General features: G+C 36.6%; 1 protein-coding gene across 1 annotated transcript in view; it reads right to left on the minus strand.

Annotated features, from left to right (window-relative positions):
* The window catches only part of HCN1 (hyperpolarization activated cyclic nucleotide gated potassium channel 1), a gene marked incomplete at both ends in the record, with an annotated part of 192537 nt that overhangs the window by 26007 nt on the left and 142993 nt on the right, over window positions 1-23537 (minus strand). The window contains one exon of the mRNA XM_084225181.1: window positions 14790-14936. Coding sequence (XP_084081307.1) covers window positions 14790-14936 — 147 coding nt within the window. The remainder of the gene's footprint in view (window positions 1-14789; window positions 14937-23537) is intronic.

Genomic DNA, 23537 nt, shown 5'->3' on the forward strand with positions numbered 1-23537 from the left:
GTGCTGTACCATAACAGCAGTTGCTGTAGAGACTGTTCTGTCTTATTAACTGAATAAATAAACTGCAATTTGCAAAAGTATTTAAAAATCACTATTTCAGTTTTCTGCCCCTGAGTAACTAAGTATCTTCATTCCCATTTGTATGTGTGTACACTGGAATGTTGTACTTGTAAAACCTATACAGTATTTAAAAAATATCTTGCGGGGGCTAATTAAGGCTGAAATCTTTGTTTAGCAGGAATTTTAAATATTGAAGTTGCCCATTATGTCAATGAGAATACAGATCTAACCACATGTACTTTAACATTGTAGCATAAAATGAATAGTAAGGGATATGAAGTTGAACAAATTGTATCAGCACCGATATCCTGTTGGTATCCATATGATTACCCATATTTTGTGTTAGTGCATGGAAAAGTGGCACGAGTTAGACTTCATGTTTGCTTCAAAATGAATGAAGCAACTTTCATGTTTTCCTAAACATGAATCACTTTCAGTGATTAAAAAAGAGGAGAAAGTTTTGCTAAGAATCACAAAACTCTGTCCAGTTTGCTTGCTCACAGGTTAGTCTCCACTGCAGCACTGCTTCTCTATGTCTTTGGAGCCTCCAGTCATCTCCTCCAGCTGGTGATCTGGTTTAATGCTTCTGGAAACCATTTCCACTACTATGCCTTTGTACTGAAACTTCACTTGCCATCACTAATCAATAAGTGGTTTACATTCTGTGTCATCTGTGTGGCAGCTACTACTTTATAATACTGTATGTTCCAAAAAAATCTAGTTCAATAGCTACTCACAGCTTTGCTCAATGAAGACTACCTCTAGTATCCACCAAAGTCAGTAAGATTTCACCTGATCACTACAAGAAATAGGGATTTGTTTTAGAAGAGTGCGGGAAGGAGTGCTGCTCTTCACAGGACAGTGCTTGATTCACTGGATAGCAAGGCAGAGTAATTGTGCTTGAGAGACAGAAAAAGAGGACACAGTGGAGTTTCACAAAGGCAGCCTGAGTTACATTTGTGTGAATTATTAGGTAAAATATATTGATTGGGGTGCTTTATTGTTTAAAAGATACAGTTAGAATGGAGGACTGAAGAATTTCTCTCACTTGAGAAAAGGAATGCCATGCATAGAATAACTTGTGGATGAAAGCAGGGAGGAAGAAATCTGTGTTCAAAGCTAGCAGGGGTGACTGCAAGCTAAAACAAAGTTTGAAGCAAAGAACTAGGTGGTGGGAAAACATAAACATGCCTTAGAAGAAATGGAAAGCTATGGTTTGGATACAAATTTTTTGTGTTATTTCTGATTTACTCTTCTTTGATCAAGATCAGAAGCGGAAGTTGCGAATGCATCCATGGAAAGTTTATTGTGTGTTCTGAAACAGGCAAGTAATTCCTTCTGCTATTCCAACTCTCCCTTTGTCCTCTCCTCCCTTCTTCTGTTCCTCATGTACTGCAACACAAATGGCCAAAACTGAGCAAGAACGCAGTTCCCAAGAGAATGCTCTTTATCTACACTCTCTGTGTATGGTTTAGTTGACACAGTAGCAACAACAATCAGGAAAACAGTTATTTAAAAATCAGTGGTGATTTGTTAACTGAGTTATTTTACAGCTCCTGAGCAGCTCTGGAAGCGAAATACTGTTATCACATTAATTGCTAGGTTAACCCTCACTCTTCTTATAATGAATTAAAAGCCCATTAGTTCAAAGGCTCTCTCTATAAATTTATTAAGTGGGTTAAATTAAATCTTACTGATTATACTGGATAAATCTCAGTTAGCTGAACTTGAAATATCCACACTGAAATTATGTTTAGTGTTTTTAAGTACATTTCAGTTTGCATCTAATTTGATTTGTAACTACTCAATAAAGGCCTAATTTATATTATGTGCAAGAAATATCAAACTCTTAACTCTACTTAACACAACATTCAGACATTGTTAGACCACGTATATTCCACATTTTAAAGTGGGAAATAATATTTTATAATGAATGAGAATTATTTAGGTTTCTTAGGTAAATGTGTGACAGGACCCTGAATGCCTGTATGTATAAGTGCTAGAATATTTACAATGCCAGCTATAGAGGTACACATCTATATATAACAGAAAGATATAAAAAGAAAGATAAAGAGGATGCACAATCCCTTTCTAATTCTGAACTCGGCCTTCGTCACTGCTTTTCAATGTGAACTGGGGCAAGCTAATTGTAATACCATTCGAATTTGCCTTCTAAAGGAAACTACTGGCAAGGATACTGGAGTGGTATCAGGTGCAAAGGCTCAGTGATCTTATGTTGTGAATAGCAGCTTGCAATACAGGTGTAAGAAGCCCATGACCCACATTCAGGCCCCTGCACCAGAGCTCAAGCATGCAGAAGTAGAAAAATACTGCAAGTGCTGATTTTAGAGGCCTGGCTTACAGTGAAACATGAGGATGATGCTCATTTGTAAGGGTGAGACATAGAGAGCTGGCTCCAGAAAAGTTATCAGCAGGTCATAAAAATGGAGATGAATTTTCTGGGAATAGTTTAGTATAGTGTCATCCAGACAGCCCTCAAGACAGAATTTGCTTGAGAGTACCACTTTGGCTAATATTGGTAGCTGCAGGGAAAAGAGATGAATAAATTGCAAGGGAGTTGTAAAGAGTGGAAAAAATTTGAGGAGGGCAAATGGTGACAGCAGAAACAGCCTCAATAGCAGATCATGTGGAGCAAAGAGAAGGGAATCTGGCAGGAGTAGACAAGTCAATGTGTATTAGTAATAACAGCTAGAGCAAAAGTAGTGCATTAGACTTTAAACATCCAGTGTTTAGTATGTAGGCAGACACAATAAATAATGGCATGGCATCAGAGTAACAGAGTCACTTTACAACTAGGAGCCAAATCACAGTCAAGACTTGACATATCAAGGAGGCACCAGGACATCCTCAGCATTTTTACATTCTGAAAACTCTTTTTCTATAGAACATGCAGAAGAAGCAGCTATGTAAATAATAAACAAGAAACCAGGGGAGATACCTACAGCCTTCTGCTGTCTACATTTACTGTTGTTACTGTTTTGCTCTCTGAATGCCATCACTGAAGCCTTAAATACTTGTGCTTGTGCTTCCACTGCAGGATTGGGCATACACTAAAAGCGAAGGGGTCGGATGTCAGCAGGGCACTCAGGATCTGCCATTAGCATCTGTGCATAAGCCCAGGCAGCCATGGGATGCAGTTCTTTACGTAATTTTGATATTCTTTTTCAAAACAATTTCCGTTCATCTGCTTGCTCAAAGTTTAAAATTTATTTAACTATTAGTAGCATTTAATTAAATTATATATATAATTTAATTGCTCACTTAGTGAATTAAACATAGGCTGAGGTTTATTTCCATAAGAAATATATTCCCATAATTTACTCAGAAAGTTCTTCAAATTATTTTAGACTATATTTTAATCTCTACTTTTATGAATAATTTATCTATATTGATTTTATATCGCAGGAGGACCCCTAAACCCATTGTGACTACAATTCATTTTAAAGTAATATATTATAAATATAGTCTGGTGGCATAGGAAATAAGTGCTGAGATATATGGCAACAGCAGAAGAAGAGAGACTATATCAGAATACCTATATGCACTTAGTACTTTGCAAAGATATCAACAGTTTCACACAGCAATCTTCTCACACAGACATTCTGGACATGTGTTTGCATGTGTGTGTCAGAATATAGGAACATAGGTGTGTATGTATATGTATGCATGTATATATGTGTATATTACATAGACATGTATATACATATATACACGTGCATGTATGTGATCTCCCACACTTGTATTTATATGTGTACTGGACATACCTCTATGTCTTGTACATTAAATGGAAAAAAAAATCAAATTTTAACTAATTAATGTGTCCTATTAGTAACTATATTTCAAATAAGATTTAGTTATCTTATTTAGAGGTTGATACAACTTGTGTAAGAGTGTGTGCTTGTATAACCCAAGATATAATCTCCAAGCAGAGAGGTGAGAGGAAAGAAGATTCTGCTCCAAGTCCCAATTATGTTCTTTGGAAATGAAATGTCCTGATGTTCTATATTCTGCAAGGACACATGATCTGTATCTATTTTCAGCGAACATCTTCTCACATGGTGGCCTAAAAATAGGCCAGCCATGAACTTTAAATAATGGCTCAGGAAGGGTATTAACCTCTTTCTCACATTCTAAGTTTGTCCCGTTGCTCTAAGTATCAATATTATGGAGAACGTATCTGGTGTTAGAGAATGACAAAGCAAGCTACATACACTCCATTTCTGCTCCTCTACAGATGTCTTTGCCTCTTAAATCCCTTCAAGGTCTGTTATATAAATTAAGCTGTCCACACACAATAGGGGCAGCGTTTCTCTTCCTCTGTAGTAGTAGTGAATCTGTTTTCTTCCAGGCCTTAAAAAGCATTAACTATTTCATTTCCAGCCTTGCAGGGTGGGACACTTTCTACTCTTGCTGAAAACTTGTATTTTCATAAATACACAAGTGCTTGTTTAATGTGTGGCAATGATTGGTACATCGAGTTTCTGGATTTTTGTTTTGGGGACTGTGGATATCTGTATTACCTGCATTTCCCAAATAATCTCTTACAACTCCCATAGCATAATGAAAATTTTTCAAATGTTTCTCAATAATTCTGCTCTTTTCTTACTTTTTTAATAGACACAGATACATTGTTGCTTCCTGATTTTCAACTTAGCAAAATAAAAAATTCTCATCATGAAATAAACCTAATTTTTTAATACATGTAGGGATAATAATGAGACCACAAAAATAATAGTTTTCAGTTGCACAGTGATACAACGACAGCCATACAGGCTAAAGTGAAAACTGCTAATTACAAAGAATGTGGCTTTTCTATAAATTTATATGTTTACCACACAGGTGTTTATTTCATCTACAGAATATTTTAGTTGTGTAGCAATCATCCCATTGCTTCAGTGAGTGCGCAAACATTCAATGATCAGTTCATAAACTTGCAGCTGTTAATGTTTTAGGGTACCTTATTTCTATCCTTTCAACCAAGCATGGAATTTTTTGCTTTTCACAAGTGAGGGAAAAGAAAAATGGATTTATTGAGAAGAAAATTAAACACAGACTCCACAGAACAAGCTAGGAGATAAAAATCCTTTTCAGGGATTTCCTTGCCTGTCAGAGCTCTACTACTACCAAGGCTGGCTTAGGATCCAGTGCTACTACTGAGCCAGCACTGTGAAAAGGTATTGTGAAAGAGGCGGTGGGGACAGATAAAAATATTGCCTTGAACTCAGTCCAGGAGCTACCAGGAAGTCTGTACCTGTACTCACAGTGTCAGACACCACATTTTGCTCCAGCTTTTAATTTCACTCATCTCTGAGACTCAAATAAATCACTAGAAATATCACATATTAAGTTCTTTCAGTGTTAGACACTTATCTTTAAATGAAACAAGTGTAATTCAACCACTTGCATCCATATCTATGCTATATTTCATTATCTGTCTATTTAAATTAATTCCAAATTTTTTAATTCAATATCCATTTCTATTTAATCCCTTACATAAAAATTATTCATCAAAATATATTAGATTTTCAAAATATTATTTTGGAGCTGTAAAGGAGACTCCAGATTTTCATTAAGTACCAAAAACAATTCAGTATTTCAAATTTGACTTACCTGCAATAAAATTTCTGGAGAAAAGATTTTAAACATTTGCTTATTGCATCTTGTAGATAAGTTAATACAAAAGTACAGAGTAGGCAGAGTTCTGCACAGGTTTCAAAGTAATGTACAACTTTTTTTGTTCAAGTAGCACTAGGATGGAAGTAAAACAATGATTTAGCATTGCCTTGAGGTGCGAAATTTAACTTGGATTATCTCCCACAGCTTTAACTAGGTTAACCTTCCTAAATCATTGGTGCATCAACAGGAAATCAAATTCATAAATGTACCTTCAGAACAGATCTGGTGCTCTGTTGTTTTTTGTTCTCCTTGTCTTTGCCTTTGAGATCACATGCTTTTAAAAGGCAACTACAGATTTATGCATGGGAAGTGCTGTGTACCCTTCTGTATGCTGTTACTACCATAATGTGCAACTGAGTGCATAAAAATAGGCACATGCATTTGCTTCTGCATCAAACAGTTCATGGCATATTTATTTCCTCTTGCTGGAGGTGAGTCACAACTCTAATCTTTGTGGTGACTTTCATGGACAGTGGCACATTAAAAGGGTGCCCCCTCCACACAGAACCTTTTGTATTTGATGCCCCTCACAGCATTTTTGCTGGTTCCAAACAAATGTGCTTCAAAAGCCTTTAGCTTGCTTTCTGAATTTAAATTCCACAATGAAAACTCAGGAAAAGATGTTCACTTTCACCCACCTCTATTAATGAGATTTACAGGAAAGGGACGGATGTGGGCATGTCTGTACTGTGCATCTCTGTCTTGTTTGAAATATGTTTTCTACTGGAGTCCCAGCTGCATTCTGCCCTCTGCTTAGCCCCTTCCCCTTCCTATGCTTTCATTATGGAATGCCAAGACTTTTTATTGCAGAAGCCAATGAAGAAGAAATGGAGAGCCCTGGAGTACCAAGGTGTCAGATCCTAGTCTTGACCTTAGAGAAACAATGTAATTTCCAGCTCTGCATCGAACATTTTAATTTACTTACTTTTAATTTATCTGCAGTTATTCTCTAAAGAGTTCAGAGGAACATATTTTAAATTCTACTGTTTTCTTGTAGTGAATTTGTAGTCACAATTCAGGGATTAGGGGCACAGATAATTTGGTTTTAGCTAAATAAACCCAAATTTTCCACATCGTACCAAAAAGGACACCTGTCAAGCCAAAGCAAGCTTGGTACTAAAAGAATGTGTTTACATAAGAAGACCTAACTCAGGAATTATCTGAAGTATGTTGCTATTACTATTTTGGAACTACCCAAAAATCAGCAATGCTATCTAGGCACCAATATATACAACCTCTCTTGTCTTTCACCAGAAACTACAAGGAGATTAAAAAAAAAGTGCTTGACTCCTTCCATCCACTGCTCCAAGCACCAACTTGGGTGGGATCAAGCAGCTGAGCAATTCTTTGGTCTGTTAAAAACTGAGACATGACAGACACTTGGAAGCAGGATCTCGGGCAGAACAAGACAGTGGGTGAATTTAGTCTCCGCAGGACAGCTGCTATTCTCTCATTGCACTGGACCTGGTGCCCCCAAAAACCTTTCTGATTCTGCTCTTCAGATGCCTTAACAGCCCTTCCACCAGAAGCACGCACAGACTGGATTTACTTTTCTGTAACACGATTTTGCCTCTCTCACAGCATTGAGTTTTCATCTAAATAGTCTGGAACTTTTATCAAACAGCTTGCCTTACTTTCCATGAAAGACAACTGCTGCACTAAGAATTGGGCATTTATTTGGATTAGTATATTTGCAGAGCCCATGAAAGAACTGTCACATCTGAAATATTTATTGAACAATTACAGCAAAGGAGTCTTGTAGGTGCGGTAACATGACTATTCAAAATCAGAACTCCTGAGAAGTACTGGTGTATGATTATCTGTGCTATCGGAAGCAGTTAGATCTGGGACTTGTCAAAGCATGTCTCAGCTCAGGATGGATTTGCTAATAAAGCATGTCAAACACAGAGAGGACTGTGATCAAAGTTTCCTGAACGTGGGGAACAGCAGAGGAAGTGGCTGACAATTTTGCCACGGCATGTACGCCGTGAATGTGCATACATCAAAGGGCAAACACTCCCCAGAGCTCAGCAAATCAAACCACATTGTCTTAGGTCCCTGGGAAACAGCCTCGAGTGTGCACACCATTTGTTACCGTGTCACACCTGCAGAGCAAAATCATCTTAAAACACAATAATCCAATCACCTGGTGATTGTCTGCCCATTTCCACATTAAAATGGCCATTTGCTACTATTTCCAATTTTAAAAGCTTCATTATAGTTCCATCTTAGAACTTTTCTTTCAGCCTTGTATACTTGGACTGCAATTTAGACATAATTTACACAGATATTTGAAAACCACCAATTTTCTTTTTCGGTATTAGCCAAATAAATCGTGCTGTGGTATATCACCATTTATTCTGCAAGACTGACATGCTGCATAATTCACTCATGATTCTGTACTCCAGAATATGAACTACAGCTATACTTTATCTGTGCCTCTGAGAAAAACAAGCAAACAAACAAATAAAAAAACCTCTTAATTTCACTAGTTAAAGATAAGGAGATATTTAAGTGACTTCCAATGTGACTACCTCTATAATAAGGATACATTTTTCTTAGTTCCTCTCTTTAAACTTCATACTAAGGATCACTGCATATTGAAATGCAGAAAAATACAGTGGATTGCAGTGAACTAGTTATCTGTCTTTTATGCAATAAATTTATGGACATAAGTTGTAATGGAATCAAAATCTCCAAATGCAAACATTTCTATGATACTTTATTGTGTTTTAATAAAAAAATTTCTATCATTATTGTAATATTTGAAAGTCCATAGCCCATAATCGTAATGACTACACTAATAAAAAGGATCAAATCCTTTGGGTGTAATGTAATCACACCCCATTTTGGCATTATATTCTTACTCTGGAGATGTTTCATCTTTTGTGCACAGGACTATGGTATAGTCTAAATAAGAATACATTGCTTAGTGATTTCTAAAGCTAATTACTAAATAAAAAGAAAGATATTAAAAAAAAGATAAATTTTAATTGGGAAAAGGAGAAGGTCAACAATTAAAAAGAACACCAAGGTTACAAAATTGCTAATTTTAAACTGACTTTAAACACACAAAATATTTCTCTACAAAAATACCTAATTTGTTTACAAGAACCAAACCATCTGGTTTGGGTCCAGTTTTCACTCAGATACAATATAAATTATAAATTCAGTAATGGAAGCTTTCCTTCACTTTTATTGTGAGAGTACTTATCTTACAAGAACTGTCACAAAATGCCACTCCTAATGCAGCACTAAGAGGCTTCTTGGAACCTTACACCTGACTCATTAGGCTGTCATAGGTACCTCAATGTACCTGCATTCACTATCCCCACAGGAACAACAAAGGTCAAGGACTTCACAAAGGTCTGCTCAGTCCCAGAAACAGCACCATGTAAAGGTGGAGAAGCTTGTTAAAAAGAAACTACAAGAAGCTTCCTATTGTCTGGTTGGAAGTTACTGGTGGAGAGAAATATTAAGTGATACACCTAAATAAATACATGAAATAATGTATTTGTTACCACTTAGAGTTAGTTTTTACCATTGCAATTTAAAAGAAAAAGTAAACTCAATGCTTGGCAGTGATTAAAAAAAATCAACATTAGGAATTACTTGCATTATTATAGCATCAGTATTCTTGCTGCAGCCTGGTACTTTCACCTCTAAAAGGCTATAGTAGACTCTGGGTAAAAATGAAAATGGCAAGAAGAATGGTCTAGCTTCCGTGCAAGAAAGAATTCACATTAAAAAAATACACTTTAAGGATGTTATCCTATAACTGTAAAATTATAAGTGGCATGCAAAGAGTCAGTAAAAATTGACTGTACTATATATAATTTTTGCTACAAGAATTAATGGCCATCAAAACCAAAAACCATTTGAAGCAGTTTTCAATCCTAAAAGAAGGTGGTGGTTTCTCAGGCAGGAGGGGTCAGGTCTGTGCTCTTTGACAAACGATGATGTATTTGCAGAGAGTACTTAGAATAAAGAATGCAAATAAGTAATTGGAAGAGATGTGTACTAAGGATTACCAAGTACTCAAATCACATCAGTCTCAGAGTATCCCTCCACCTGAAAATACCGAGAGTCTAGGAGAGTCATTAAGGGACACACCACACTTCCCCTGTTCTTACTCTTTCATGGGCATGTACCCACAGCCACTGCTGGTGAGACTGATGGCTTAAACATAGGCCAGAGTTGAGTAACTTTGACTTATACTGAGTTACAAGATGGAACTAGCAATGTATAAGTATTTCAACTTTTATAACTCAGCTGTTCTTTTGGAATATATTTCTCTCAGGTGCATTTGGTTTTTTTTAGCTTCTTATCTGTAGAGTCTCCATTTCATGTCATGACAGTTACGAAGACCACTTTTGGGATTAAGGCCTCCTCAGGCCAAAGGTTATTCAAGCCTTGTAGATGGTAAGAGTTACAAGTTAAAAAATAAAATAGCTCAGCCTGCTGAAGAGCTAGAGATGATATTTATACAAGAACAACATGCTATTTGTTTCTAATCTCTACCTCAAGAAATAAGGGAGGGAGACAGTTAATTGCAAATGCTATTAAAGACAGAATTTATTTCACATGTCAACTGCTGTTAGAAAATGCAATCTTTTTTCTAAGCTAGTCGGCTATGTTTTCTTTACTGTGAGAGCATGTGTGTGTGGGTGGTGTGTGCAGAGAGAGCCTGATTATTATCTTAGGCTTGTTGCAGAACTTGTATGGAGCGACAGATAGGTTGGATGAATCTAACACTGCATGGCATCTAAGAAGTAATTTAAAATCTTTCATCTCTAGAAAAATTGTAACTGCCAGGAGTCTCTTGATCATCCTGTTCTTGAGAAGACTGGACATGTCTTTTACTTTTGTCAGAGAGCATGTATACTTACAAGCAGGTATGCACAGAACGTATTGCAATTTATGGTTAATTCAGTTTGAGTGTGTAGATCTGAGAGTATCCAATTAATTACATTACTAGTGGACTAATACACCCAAACTGTGCAATTAACTAAACAGGAGAGAATATAGAGCTTTTCAGTCTCATAAATATACCCTTAGTTCCCAGGCATCAGATGCAATTTCTTTTTTAATACTAGATTATCCTTGAAGGATACAGGTCAGCCACCAGTTGCTTTACTCAGCTTTGAAGCCCTTAGACAGAGCCTTGTACAGTTTAAAAAGGTTCAGGATTCCTTTTGCCTTTTTTTTTTATGAAGCCTTGTTAATTCCCCACAATAAGCATGACTCTATTTCTATTACCCAACCAAGCCAGGCACTCACACACGTGCATCAAATCTTTTCTCAGATTTTCATTATTTTAATCATCCAATCTACTATGAATGTTCCATACATGAACAGCAGCTCATTAAAAGGAACATCCATCCTCTTTTACAAAGAAAGTCTTAACCTCTTCTATCAAGGCAGATGATTGTCCTGCTCTACACTGGTGTGACCTCACCTCGAGTCCTGTCTGACGTTTTGGGTGCTAGAGTATAAAATAACATTGAACTGTCAGAAGAGGGTAACAAGGATGGTGAAGGGCCTTGAGGGGAAGCTGAATAGGAGCAGCTGAGGTCACCTGGTCTGTTCAGCCTGGGGGAGACTGAGGGGAGACCCCACTGCAGTTACAGCCTCCTTGTGAGGGGAAGAGAAGAGACACTGATCTCTGCTCTGAGTGCTCAGGGACAGGACCCAAGGGAATGGCCTGAAGTTGTGCCAGTGGAGGGTTAGAAAAAGGTTGGCTATAGAAAAGATTTTTCACCCAGAGGGTATTTGGGCACTGGAACAGCCTCCCCAGGACAGTGGTCACAGCACCAGCCTGACAGAGTTGAAGAAGTGTTTGGACATCCCTCCCAGGCACCGGGTGTGACTCCTGGGGAGGGTGCTATGCAGGGCCAGAGGTTGGACTCACTGACCCTGATGCATCCCTTCCAACTCAGCATATTCTATGATTCTATGATTCTCTAAGCATATACAGCTTTATTACTAGCATTTATCATGTAAGAATTATTTTTACACCAGATTTTTGCTTCTAATTCTATGTACTTTAGATATTTTTAATGGTTGAATGATCATATTTATATCATGCATAATTACTTTCTTGCTAAAAAAAACCCCAAAATTTTAAAACCTGGAGCAAAAAGGAGGTCATCATTCTTAAAGGAAGCATAGCTGTGGAAAATTTCAGCCCATACAGTAAATTTGAATGGCGGAGAACAAGAAGTAGTGAAAACCCTGCAATTTTTTCATGACATTTCATGATGCTATAATTACTCAGCAGTTAGTATAGTTTCTTTTGTTCTGCTTACTCCAGGTGAGGAAATAAAGGTTTCAGATTAATATCTTCATCAGAAGCTACTTTCATCAAGATAAGTATGTCCTATGGAGACTCTGAATGTTAACTCTAAATTCCAAGTATAATCAAATGTAGGATTAATCAAAAACTTAAGAAATGCACTAAATATTTAGTTTTCAATGATGCAGCCAGGGTATTTGTGCTATTACCTATTATAGCCTTGTGCAGTTAATGGCATGTAACATGGTAAAGCCCATCCAATATATGAACAACTGTGTTCCACCTTTAAAAGCCTCCAATTTATTATCCATTATTTGCATCAAAAAGACACCACCTGCGCTACTAAGCTGCACATACTGAAGTGGTAGCTAAAACAGAGTTTGAAACTATTAACTAAGCAAAATACCTAAGTGATTTTTTCAGGCCACAGTTGATAAGTTGCCATGAAAATTTGGACAGATTCACTGAGAAACCTGTTCTGGCACTGCCAGTGGCCAGTTATTATTTTTTCTTTTTCTTTTTTTGACCTTTCTCTGGAACTCTGCTGTGTTGTCAGCAGGGCAGTGTGCAACCTGATTGTAGCTAATTTTTTATTATATAATAGAGAGAACAAAGAAGACCGGGTAAGTACAGCACTAGCATAGCAAAATCAGAAGCCACTCCTTCCACAAAATTCTATTATTCTTTCATGTTTTTAGGGGCTCATTAATTTTTGAAATTTTACATGCTTGATCTCTCACCAGAAGTGCTTTTTGTTTTTTATGGTTGACCAAATTTGCCTTTCTGCTTCTAAGCTGTTAGAAAAAAAGGAGGGGAAGGGGACAGGGCTAAGGGAGGGAGGGTGGAAGGAAGGAAGGAAACAAAAAGGGAGGCAGGAAAAGCTGAAAACATAAGTAATTAGGTGCCACAATTGCAAATTGCTGACACTAAAATTGTATTTTGCAATGGAAGAGAATCAGGGTTTACTTTTGGAGAAATGCTTTCCTTAGAAGTAGAAACAGATGAAACTGTTTCTGCTGTAGTGTCTGTACAGACTTCTGTTCTCTTAACAAAACAAAGGCTCCATACTGGCCAAGATTCATGTTTTTACGCTCACTGTAGCCTAGGGATGGTTCCCACACTTTTCCTGTCCCACAAGGCACATTCTTGCAGTACATTCTCCTCTTGGCATTTCAAAAGCTACTGAGGGGAGCCACAGTGTGAACAGACAGTGGCAATGCAGAAGCCAGGGCCCTCTACCTGCGTTCCAAAACACAAACTCAAAATATAAAGGAAGGCCTCAGACTACACCTATGTGAGGGAATTAAGTAGGTCAAGGATCTGGAACTTAGTCATGGGTTATTAAGTTGTTAGAACAATCATGGTTTGGCCTGATTTTGACTTTAAGCATCTAGCAAAGACCAAAAATTTTGGGCAGCACTCACCATTACCACTTGGCAGTTTGTAGGAGGGACGCTACTATGAGACTTTCACAACAGAGATGTGGATAAACTGTGACTTGGCAAGGCTTTATTTCTTTATGACTATTTTGGCAATGGATTGTATGACTTGTTTTCTACTCCCAGCAAAGTGCAGGATTTAGTTGTACAGAAAATCCACCTCTATTCTCTCTTTATCCCTCAAAACTTGAAAAAAAAAATCTGACCAACCTTCATCCATCCATCCATCTATCTATCTATCTATCTATCTATCTATCTATCTATCTATCTATCTATCTATCATCTTTCCAAAAGTCCAGATGTCATGCTGTGCTCTGTTGGATGCTGTATATACACTATACACAGCCATATATATACGCACATAGGACACGTAATCAGCACCACTTCTCCAAAAGCAGAGGATATTAGAAGGCATTACTTGGTAGCTCTGAAAATTACAGAGGTTTCATCACATGCTAGACTGTTCCACCCTTACTTTTCTTCTTTCTTTTCTCTTTTCCCTGTTTATGCTCTCTTCCCTCTGAGTTTTTCAACTTCTCCTCTGGATTTTTTCCTCTTCTTTCAGTAGAGGATATCAGCCAACATCCCTGAGCAGGTCAGGCATGAGCACAACCCAACAAAAGACCATCTGATTTCTATTCCCATTAAGCACCTTCTTCTACTACCACAAGATGTTACCTGGTCCCACACCAGCAATGAAAATTCCAACTGCTTCCTCACATCACATCACATAACATAGCAAAGCATAACCCCTAAAACTGGAATACAGACTACAGTTTCAACAAAAGAAAATTTTTAAATGGCTTCTGTATATAATATTCCAGCTTCTTCATCTCAGGTAAAGACCACCTTTACCAAAGATGCTACTTCAGAAAATGAAACAAACCAACCCTCCCTTTGTGGTGACTTTCAGTGGTTTTATCTGTATAGATGTATGGCTAACAAGTAGGAAGAGCAGAAAAAAATTTCACCCCAGATCATTTTAGTCCAGCTGATCTCTGTTTTAAAAAGTGGAAGAAAAATGAGAATTTTAATCAACAATAGGGGTGTGGTTTTACTCTTTGGCAGGACTTTATCCTTTGACATCCTTGTGTGGTAGTGATTGACAGACTGGTCCTAAATAGAGTGTAGATCTTATTCCTTTATGTCAACCTAGTATAAATTTAATTATCCTGGTCATCCACTGACTATAGTAAAAAAGATGAAATGCTATAGAAGGTACAGAGCATTTCAAAACAGAAACAGCAAAGACAAATTTTTTCCTAGCATGAACAGCTATTCAAATACTTTAACCTTACCTCCCTGAGAGGATCATTGAGCTCATTCAAAATATTTTCTTCATCAAAGATCTTGCCTTGGTAGCGATGCTCATAGTAATCATGGATCTTCTGGCGCATTTCAGCAGGTAACTTGTGGAATGACATGTACTGTTCCACTTGTTTGTACTGTCAGGATAAAAAAAAAAAGGAGAATTAGAAAAAAGCCTCAAAGTTTTTGCTATCTAAAAGTACCTACAATATACAAATTCATTCATGAGTTTATTTAGGTTCTACATATTTTATAAAGGTAACATTTTTTTCACATATCAGAAAATTCTCACACAAGTATTAATTATTGTAATATTACTCACATGACAGCATACCTATAAATTACAGAAACTACCTTTAGCAGCAATGCTAATATCCACGTAAATATAGAAGTTTTAGAAGCCAAACCCTCATACTTCTCATATGTTTCCTAAATTCCCAGCTGTACAGGAGCTGCAAAAATACACCAACACAATTTTTAGCTCATGCAGTAGACAGGAAAGCTGCACACCGTGTTTAGTCTGCATCACTGCATTCGGGGAGAGCTGAAGTTGTGAAATTTTAGAAACTTGCTATGCTGTATTGCTAAGCAACATATTAATGTTGTGTGTACTTATGAAGTTAAAACCTGTGGAGATAATGAAATAGAAAACATTCCTCAGGAGGGAGGAAGAGAAGAGAAAGGTAAACTAGAAAAATAGGTGTGGGATCAGGAAACAGAAAATGAGGGAAGAAAAAGATACCAGGATCCAGGAGACCAAGACGAGCTCACATACTTTACCCTGTACATTTAGTTTCTTTGTTTTTACTAGTAATCTGTTCTATAATCTGGGGATTTGCCTTTTTTTTTCTTTTTTCTTTCCTTTTTCAGAAGCATTTTTGGATAGCATAACTTTCAGAAAATGAAGTCCCAAATCAACATACTCATACTTACAGTGTACTAAACTACATAATATTCTAAGACCCACAAAATGGACAAGTTGTCTAAAGTGCAAATGGACAAACCCATCAGAATAAGATTTTTGCCCCTCAGAGCCTCCATCCTTGTCTCAGCTGAAAAGGATAAGGCACTGAGGCAGAGAAGGATAAATCCCTTCTCAGGCCGAAAGGTGAGTTAAAACTTGGCAGAAACTTGATTCACAGATGTAAACAGTCTTAATTTATTTCTTATTAGTTATTTCATGCTTAATTAGGGAATCTAAACTGTTTCCAATGAAAAAGCCAATGAAGTCCTAATTAGGATTGGCACCTCTGTAGAACAATTAAGCAAATGTAAAATGTACATGCCCTCTTTGTGAACTGCAGCATCTATCCTTTAACTTACATAACTGAAGACTGTTCTATCTCCTGGAATTGAAATTAGCTTTTGCTTTGTGAAGTAGCAAAAGATTAGACGAGGCCATGTGCACAAATATGAGGAAAGTAATTTTGCATGGGACCATTTAACAATTAATATGTTAGAGTGATTTAACCCCTGCACAGCCATTTTGCCCCACTGCAGTAAAAATTCTTCACCCACATCCTTTAGATGTGTGATTTAAATTTGCATGCTCGACATTGGTTTCTGATCTAATATGAAGAAATTTATCCATACATTGTGAATTGGAATCAGACATCATCACTATGGCTCCTAAGACAGAGGCTGCTCCCTCTACACAATCTTATTCACACACAAATGTGCTTAAGTAACACTAATCATGAATAATCCTTGCTAATAAAAGAAATACATTCATTCTGATGTATATTGCAAGCAAGCTGCAGAAGATTTTTATACCAGAATGACCTTGAAATAGAGAAAATTCGAGCTACAAGGAAATTGCTTGGGCAGCAATTTCCACTGCTGCCTTTCATTAGTGCTGTTATTTGAATGGGGGCTTTCTCCTGCACTAGCAAACTGCACTGTTTTCTTAAACAAGATTTATGCTTTCACATGAGACTTTTAGGGAATAAAGAAAAAATAAAACTAGTTGGAAAGTCCTGCTTATCACTGGTGTGTCTCAAAGTGTTTTCAAATTAGTAATATATAGAATAACAGGCACAGGTGAATATTGCCATAGATTTTTCTTTAAAAATCTACGAAGAAGTGAAAAGCTTTCCCCAATTCCCAGAAGCTTTTGATCATCTAATATAATATCAAGGTCTCTTTCCATATCTAAATATGTGAGCCTGTGAGGGGGGGTAGTGTACTATCACTAAGTCTTTAATCAACATTTTCCTAATATTTCTCATTGTGTGATTTTGGCTCATTTTCTATATTATTCACTCTTCTACTACTCCCTTCCTGACGTTCAGTTCACACATAGCATTAGCACAAAACTTTTAACTTGCCCTCTTGTTCAGGAACTAATATCTTTCATTAACTCAGCACAAGAAATAATTAGTTTTTTAACTCCTCAGAAAAGCAAGTTCATATTGTCAGCCTGCTACATGTTACTGACAAGACTGTGGGCATTCCAGATTAGTTGCCACTGTGGTGTGTCACATGCCAGTTGCAAAAAAGTCGTGCTGAAATGAAGACACAAAGATAGCAAGATTAATATGGTCTTTTTAATCTTATGTAGTAAACAGGAATTTGTCTAAATTAATATTGAAGAGTATTTTCTTTGTGGATACAGATATCAGATATCAATATCAGACCACAGACATCAATAGTGGCTAGAAATAAAGGTATTTTTCAATTTAATGTAATTATACAGGGTTTTATTCCTGGGGCTGTATTTATGCATTACAAAAATGCAAATAGCTTTAAGAGAACTGAAATATTTTCTGGAAAAGATAAAAGATGTAAAAAAGATTTTTAAACTTTCATTAGCATTTGGAATCCCTCACAAAAATGAAAATTCAGTAGCTTCTTGATTATTTTAAGTACAATTTTAGATCTGAAGTGGACAAAATTGTCAGTAAAGTTAAATTCTGTTAAAAAAATGATCTTTTAATCATATTTAAAATGTCTATAACCAATCCTGAGCTATCCACATTTGAGTATGCATTTTTACATGTGAGAAAACCAGTTTCTTTCTAATAACTATTCTTATTAAACTGCATCCTCTGTCTTTTCCCCTTTAGACTTAAAATTCTGATTTGCTTGTTCTTTTGTTTTGGGTGGGATTTTTGCCACTTTTTTGGGTTTTTTCCTCCTTGTTTGCTTTGGTTAATTCATAAAATAGATGTCTTAACCCCACGTTCATAAGAACACCTCTGGTATTTATTACATCTGTGTAAAAAAACTTTCAAAGCCACAGGAAGCTCCCTCAGGATTGACTTCTTTTTTTCCCCCTTCTATTTCTGGCTTTTTGTATGTCACATGAGAAGCACCAGGCTACATGCAAACACAAAAGACTCTGCTAACCCCCTGCTTTTTAATTTCTAATTACCTTTCCATCTTTGCTCCTGCATGTAGTACTTGATTTTCCAGGAAGGACTATTTAGTAAGGACTCCATGTGTATGCATCTAAAGAGATGTGCCATAATTCTTACAAATATGTATTCCTGGTCCTTTCAAACACATTGAATGTGTTGCTGACCACTCCACAACTATATATTTTTTTTAATGAATATTGAATTTTTTGTCCTGAAATGAATATGTATATTATTGTGATTTATATATTGCACTGCCATAACTTCAATAATTTGTATATGTTTTATATTCATCACTGAAATGAAAATGCCCATACATGCTACAAAATTGCTGAAAAAGGTAACAGCTAAGTGGATTTCAAAGTTTCAAAGTACCATTCCACGTATTTTAATGCAAAACACCACCCAGTAATATTTGAATCTTGCTGTTTCAAATATAATTTTATTCATGGGCTCTCTGTATGTAGCAAAATTCTGCTACTGGGCTCCTCCAACAAAAGGTGAAGAGTATGACATCAGTTATATGAGGTCCGTGATAGAATGGTTTAAGAAAGTACAGTTATCCCTAAAAAATAGGTATGGAAAAAGGCAAAGGAGAGGAAGGACGTACTGTGCATAACAATTTGCAAATGAGGCAGGGAAAATATTTTAACATTAATATAATGTTAAACACAATACAAAAAAAAAATATCCCAGTGAAACCAGTAGAACAGAAACCTGAATGTTGATCTTTCACAAGATATTTTAGCATATATGTTGAGCCCACCAGATCCTTTCTTCATAAAGTTTCATAACTAACTAGTTGACCTTTTTAGCTGAAAATTTTGTTGGAGTCCTAATAATCTTTACAGCTCAGCATTCTGTCCTTGATACAATAAGTGACATAAATATTTGAAAGATATGAATAGTATCAGTTAAAAAACATGAAACTAATTACCTTCATGTGCCTGGAACTGGTGCCACCTAAACTACCTGAATACTTTTCAAGCATAAGTGCCAAAGTCAGATTTTTTTCAAAATGTCAACACTCAGCAATTTCCATAACTGCCTAGTTTTTCAAAGAGCCTGGGTCCCTGTACCATCAGTTGAAAGTCCAGCTTGAACAATAGGCCTTTTGCACTTCATACAACAATTTTGTCCTTGGCAATAGACCCTCACTTCTAAGAAAGTTTCCCTCAAAAAACTAAGCAACTATAAATAGCATTTCATTGAGATTTATAGCCAGTCAAATATATTTATACCCAGCTATAAATATATTTATATTTACAAATACAAAGTTCAATGAAATGTAGGAAAAAAAATCCTGTATACTGATTGCAAATGTACAAGAAAGCAAAGATGATTAGTGAAATCCTTCTACTGAATCAAGGAAGTTCTGTCCCAAGAAATCCATCAGTACTCTTAAAATGGTTTGAAAATACTTGCATATCATGTATGAAAGAAGAATCTACACAGCATTAAAATATGCAGAAGATTTACCTTACTGAGAAGGAGTAGAAAGATAAGAGGGGGAATTTGATCAAGATGAAGCCTTTCTAAGTAAGAAACATACTTTTTCAAGAAGCTCAGTGGTCTTATATATAGTTCTGAACCTTATTTTAAATTTTAGTCTAAATATATTCAGATGCAGTTTAAATCAACTAATGTTAGTACAAAATTATCTAGCAATTTCAAAAGATTCTGTCTCTTGGTGTATATCTCTGGAGTGTTTATAGTGAACTGTGTCTCTTCCCAGCCTCATGCAGGTAGTTGATTTTGCTTTTTGTTCAGATCACAGCATTTTTGCTCACAGCATTTTTGTTCAGAACTGGCTCTCTTTCATCTGTTCTAGTTTGAGTTAATTTTTATCCAACTGCAATTACTAGAATAGTACATAATATTTTAGAGGAAGTATCACCAATTTGCAGTTCAGACTGATTTTTTTCCCATCTATTGCAAAACCAAGACACATTGAAAACGCTGTTTGCAGCCATTTTATGTTTGCAGCTTCAGCACTCGGCTTTCTCATTTTCTCCTTGCCACTTACAGTTGCTGAGCTCTTCATCTCCCAGTATGTAACAGCAGCTTGTATTAGTACCTGAGTCCCTGGATTTTGAGTTTCTGAATTTCATCTTATTACTACTACTTCCTCTCTTAAAACTCAGTTCATTCTATTGATCTTTCTCTAATATTAGCATCTGAAGCTCTATACCCCCTAACCAACCTTATACCTACCAAACCTACCTAGCACAACCCTTATGGCAAGATCATACCTTTAGGTATTTTTCTACCACACAATCACAAATCACTCAGGCTGGAAAAGACCTCTGGGATCATCAAGTCCAACCTATGACTGAACACCACAATGTCAACCACTCCATGGCACTGAGTGCCACATCCTTTAACACCTCCAGGGACAGGGACTCCACCACCTCCTTGGGCAGCAGCCCCATTCCAATGTTCAATCACCTCTTCTATGAAGAAATTTCTCCTAAAGTCCAACCTGAAACTCCCTGGGGAAAGGTTGAGACCATGTCCTCTCACTCCAGCTTGGTATCTCAAGAACTTGCAATTGGGCCAAAATAACCGAACTGGGGTAGAGACTGGCAGTAGCACAGGTGATAGCACAGAAAATTGCTGTCCTTCACCAGATTTGCTTGTGAGAGAAGAATGAGGTCTACATAACCTAAAGCAAATCAGTTTTGTGTAGGTGAAGTGTTATGATCTGCATGGCAAATATCTACACAGAAGAGATGCCAGAAACATCCTGTACATCCTAATACATAAATGTATATACAAAGTTTTTAGTTCTGATTAAATCCAGGATTCAGATGACTGACAGTTAACCAAGCATTTCAAAAACCAGCTGATTTTAATAGGTTTTCGAGCAAGCATGGAATAAAATGGACAACCCAAATACTTTTATAGCATTCAAATAGCTTTTAGTGGTAACTTGTTTCTTTAAACACAGTTTAAAACATTAAAAAACTATTTTCCAGTATTTTTTAATCCCTATGACAGCTCACTGGTTTTACACCTCAGAAATTATTGATATCAAAGGGTTTTTTCTCTCTGCTACTGTGCTGTAAGGCCTTGAAACAAACTGAAGGGATTGAGGAGCTTTGACTCACCTCTTGCCCTTCACTTTGCTGAACTCAAGGTTTTATTTTCTGATTACAGATTTTTATTTACTTTCCAATGAAGAAAAGGGAGAAAATCTTTCTGATTTTCAGAAGGGTGGGGGGAAGATGGGGGAAGAGGCCCAGGAAATTCTTTCAAAGCATATAACACTTTAACAATTTACCTATTCATGCCATTTTAGGCCCCTCATTTTTCTGCAGGAGGTACCAGGTAGACAAATTGTGAGGAAAAGAGGGAAGGTTCAACAGGGCTCCTGTGATACAGAACAGGAGGGATGGCATTTGCAAAAACTGTATAGCCAAATACAGTGTAATATTGAAGCTACAAAACAAAATGCAAAATGTTGTAAGGTAAAATAACATCATATTGGGGGTTTTGTTGCAGGCTGTTTGTTTGTTTGTTTGCTTGTTTGTTTGTTTTTAATGACAAAATAACATTCTTGGAGTGTATAAAAGCTAATGGTTTTCATGGAAAATTCTGCTTTGTGGAAAGTGTGCCTGTTATTAAAAATATCTGCCTCCCTCTCAAGCAGCACTGATGCTCAGCCCTGGAGACAGCAGGAGCTGCATGGACAGGGACAGAACTGAACGATGGCCACACATTCGCAAATTGCAGAAGGGGAGAGGCTTTGTCATGTTAAAGGTGTGAGAGGTTTCCTTCCTCTCTCAAAATTATTCAAATGCATGGTGGACTTGGAAAGCAAACAACCAGGGAATTACACCAACTAATAAATATTCAGAAAGCTTAAATTTCTAGTTAAACATTAGGCATATAAAAATAATATTCTGGTTTACAATTGACAGTACTTACTACACTTACATTTAGCATTCAGCTAAGTGTTGACTTTTCACTCAAATTACATTGAGGAAGAAATTTTTAAATAAACAAACAAGTTTCATCTGATCAAATATTCACAGGCAATTAACTTTAAAGCATTTTATCTGGATTTCATGTGTTGAATTTTTTTTTTCAGAGAAGGATAACTGCAAGTGCAATGAGTGACCACTGAAAAATTTTAAAGGAGAACAGTTTTTTCATATGAAAAAGAAGTAATATCACTTTTGAAAAACAATCTTTCAGCAAAATATAATTTTTAATAATACAGGAATAAGATTTGCAAAATACTGTACAAAGATCCCAGAATGAAATTGTTTCCATTTAAATATACTATTTTGAAATAAAATGTGCACTTTAAGAGCAGCTACTTTGCTAAAACACTTTATAAATGACTTCAATTAAATTCTACTTTATTATGCAGTGCTATTCAAATGGTACATAAAAATTACCTCATCACCCCCCAAAAGAATGTGTCATTTCATATGGCACATATCCCCCTTTCTATGGTATCTTTCTCTCTCATATAAAATAGTAAATTAATTTGCTTTTTCACTCAGTCATTTGAAAAGTTAGATACTAGATTGTTTACAATCTTTCAAAATAATCTCAACTCAGTATTCAATAGTGTCGATTCCCTAGCTGAGTGCACAGTTGCACGTCTGAATTTCACATGATATTGCTTCCGTTTGCTAAATGAACAATCTAATCTGTATAACTAAAAGTAATGTCTAGGAAAAAAATCCCTGAGGCTTCTCCCACAAAGAATTTGAATGATATTAGACAATCATAGACACCAGGCTATCATTTTCTCCATTTGCAGGAACTTCCAATCTAACATCATAAGTGGGTTCTATGTTAAAATAATTTTAAAAGACATTAAGTTGTAGATTAATGGGAAAGGAATGAGAATTGTATAGGCAATATTTATTAATGGCTACTTAACAAATTTCAATTTTTCTTGTCACATTTATTGTGAGAACCTGGTATTTTTCTCTTCTTTAACTCCTTAACATGTAATCAGCTACAAACATTATTCCTGACACATAGTGGTGTAAATGAGGCAAAACTGGTATTCCTGCTCAAAAAGATGGGCCGTATTTCCAGCCCTGCCAGTGTTTGACTGTGGGAATCTGGGCAGGGCATGTAGCCACTGCAGGATGGTTACAAGCTTCCTGTCTGTCTTGCACTGCAAACCATGCTATTTAATAGGTCTGTCACCTGTCATCTGACTCCAGTCATGGCCAGCCTCACAGCCCAGCCAGTCTGGGTGCCTTGACTCACAGCTACAGACCCACACAGAAACAGACTGGATCTGCTGCTCTCTATGAGCTGTGCTGATGACTTCAGCCCTGGAGCTCAGCTACCAGCAGCCAGAAGAAAGTGGAGAACATAATCACTGATATCTCTCTTCTACCATGAGGGAGT

The sequence above is a fragment of the Fringilla coelebs genome (assembly GCF_963513975.1).
Source record: "Fringilla coelebs genome assembly, chromosome: Z".
Lineage (NCBI taxonomy): Eukaryota > Metazoa > Chordata > Aves > Passeriformes > Fringillidae > Fringilla > Fringilla coelebs.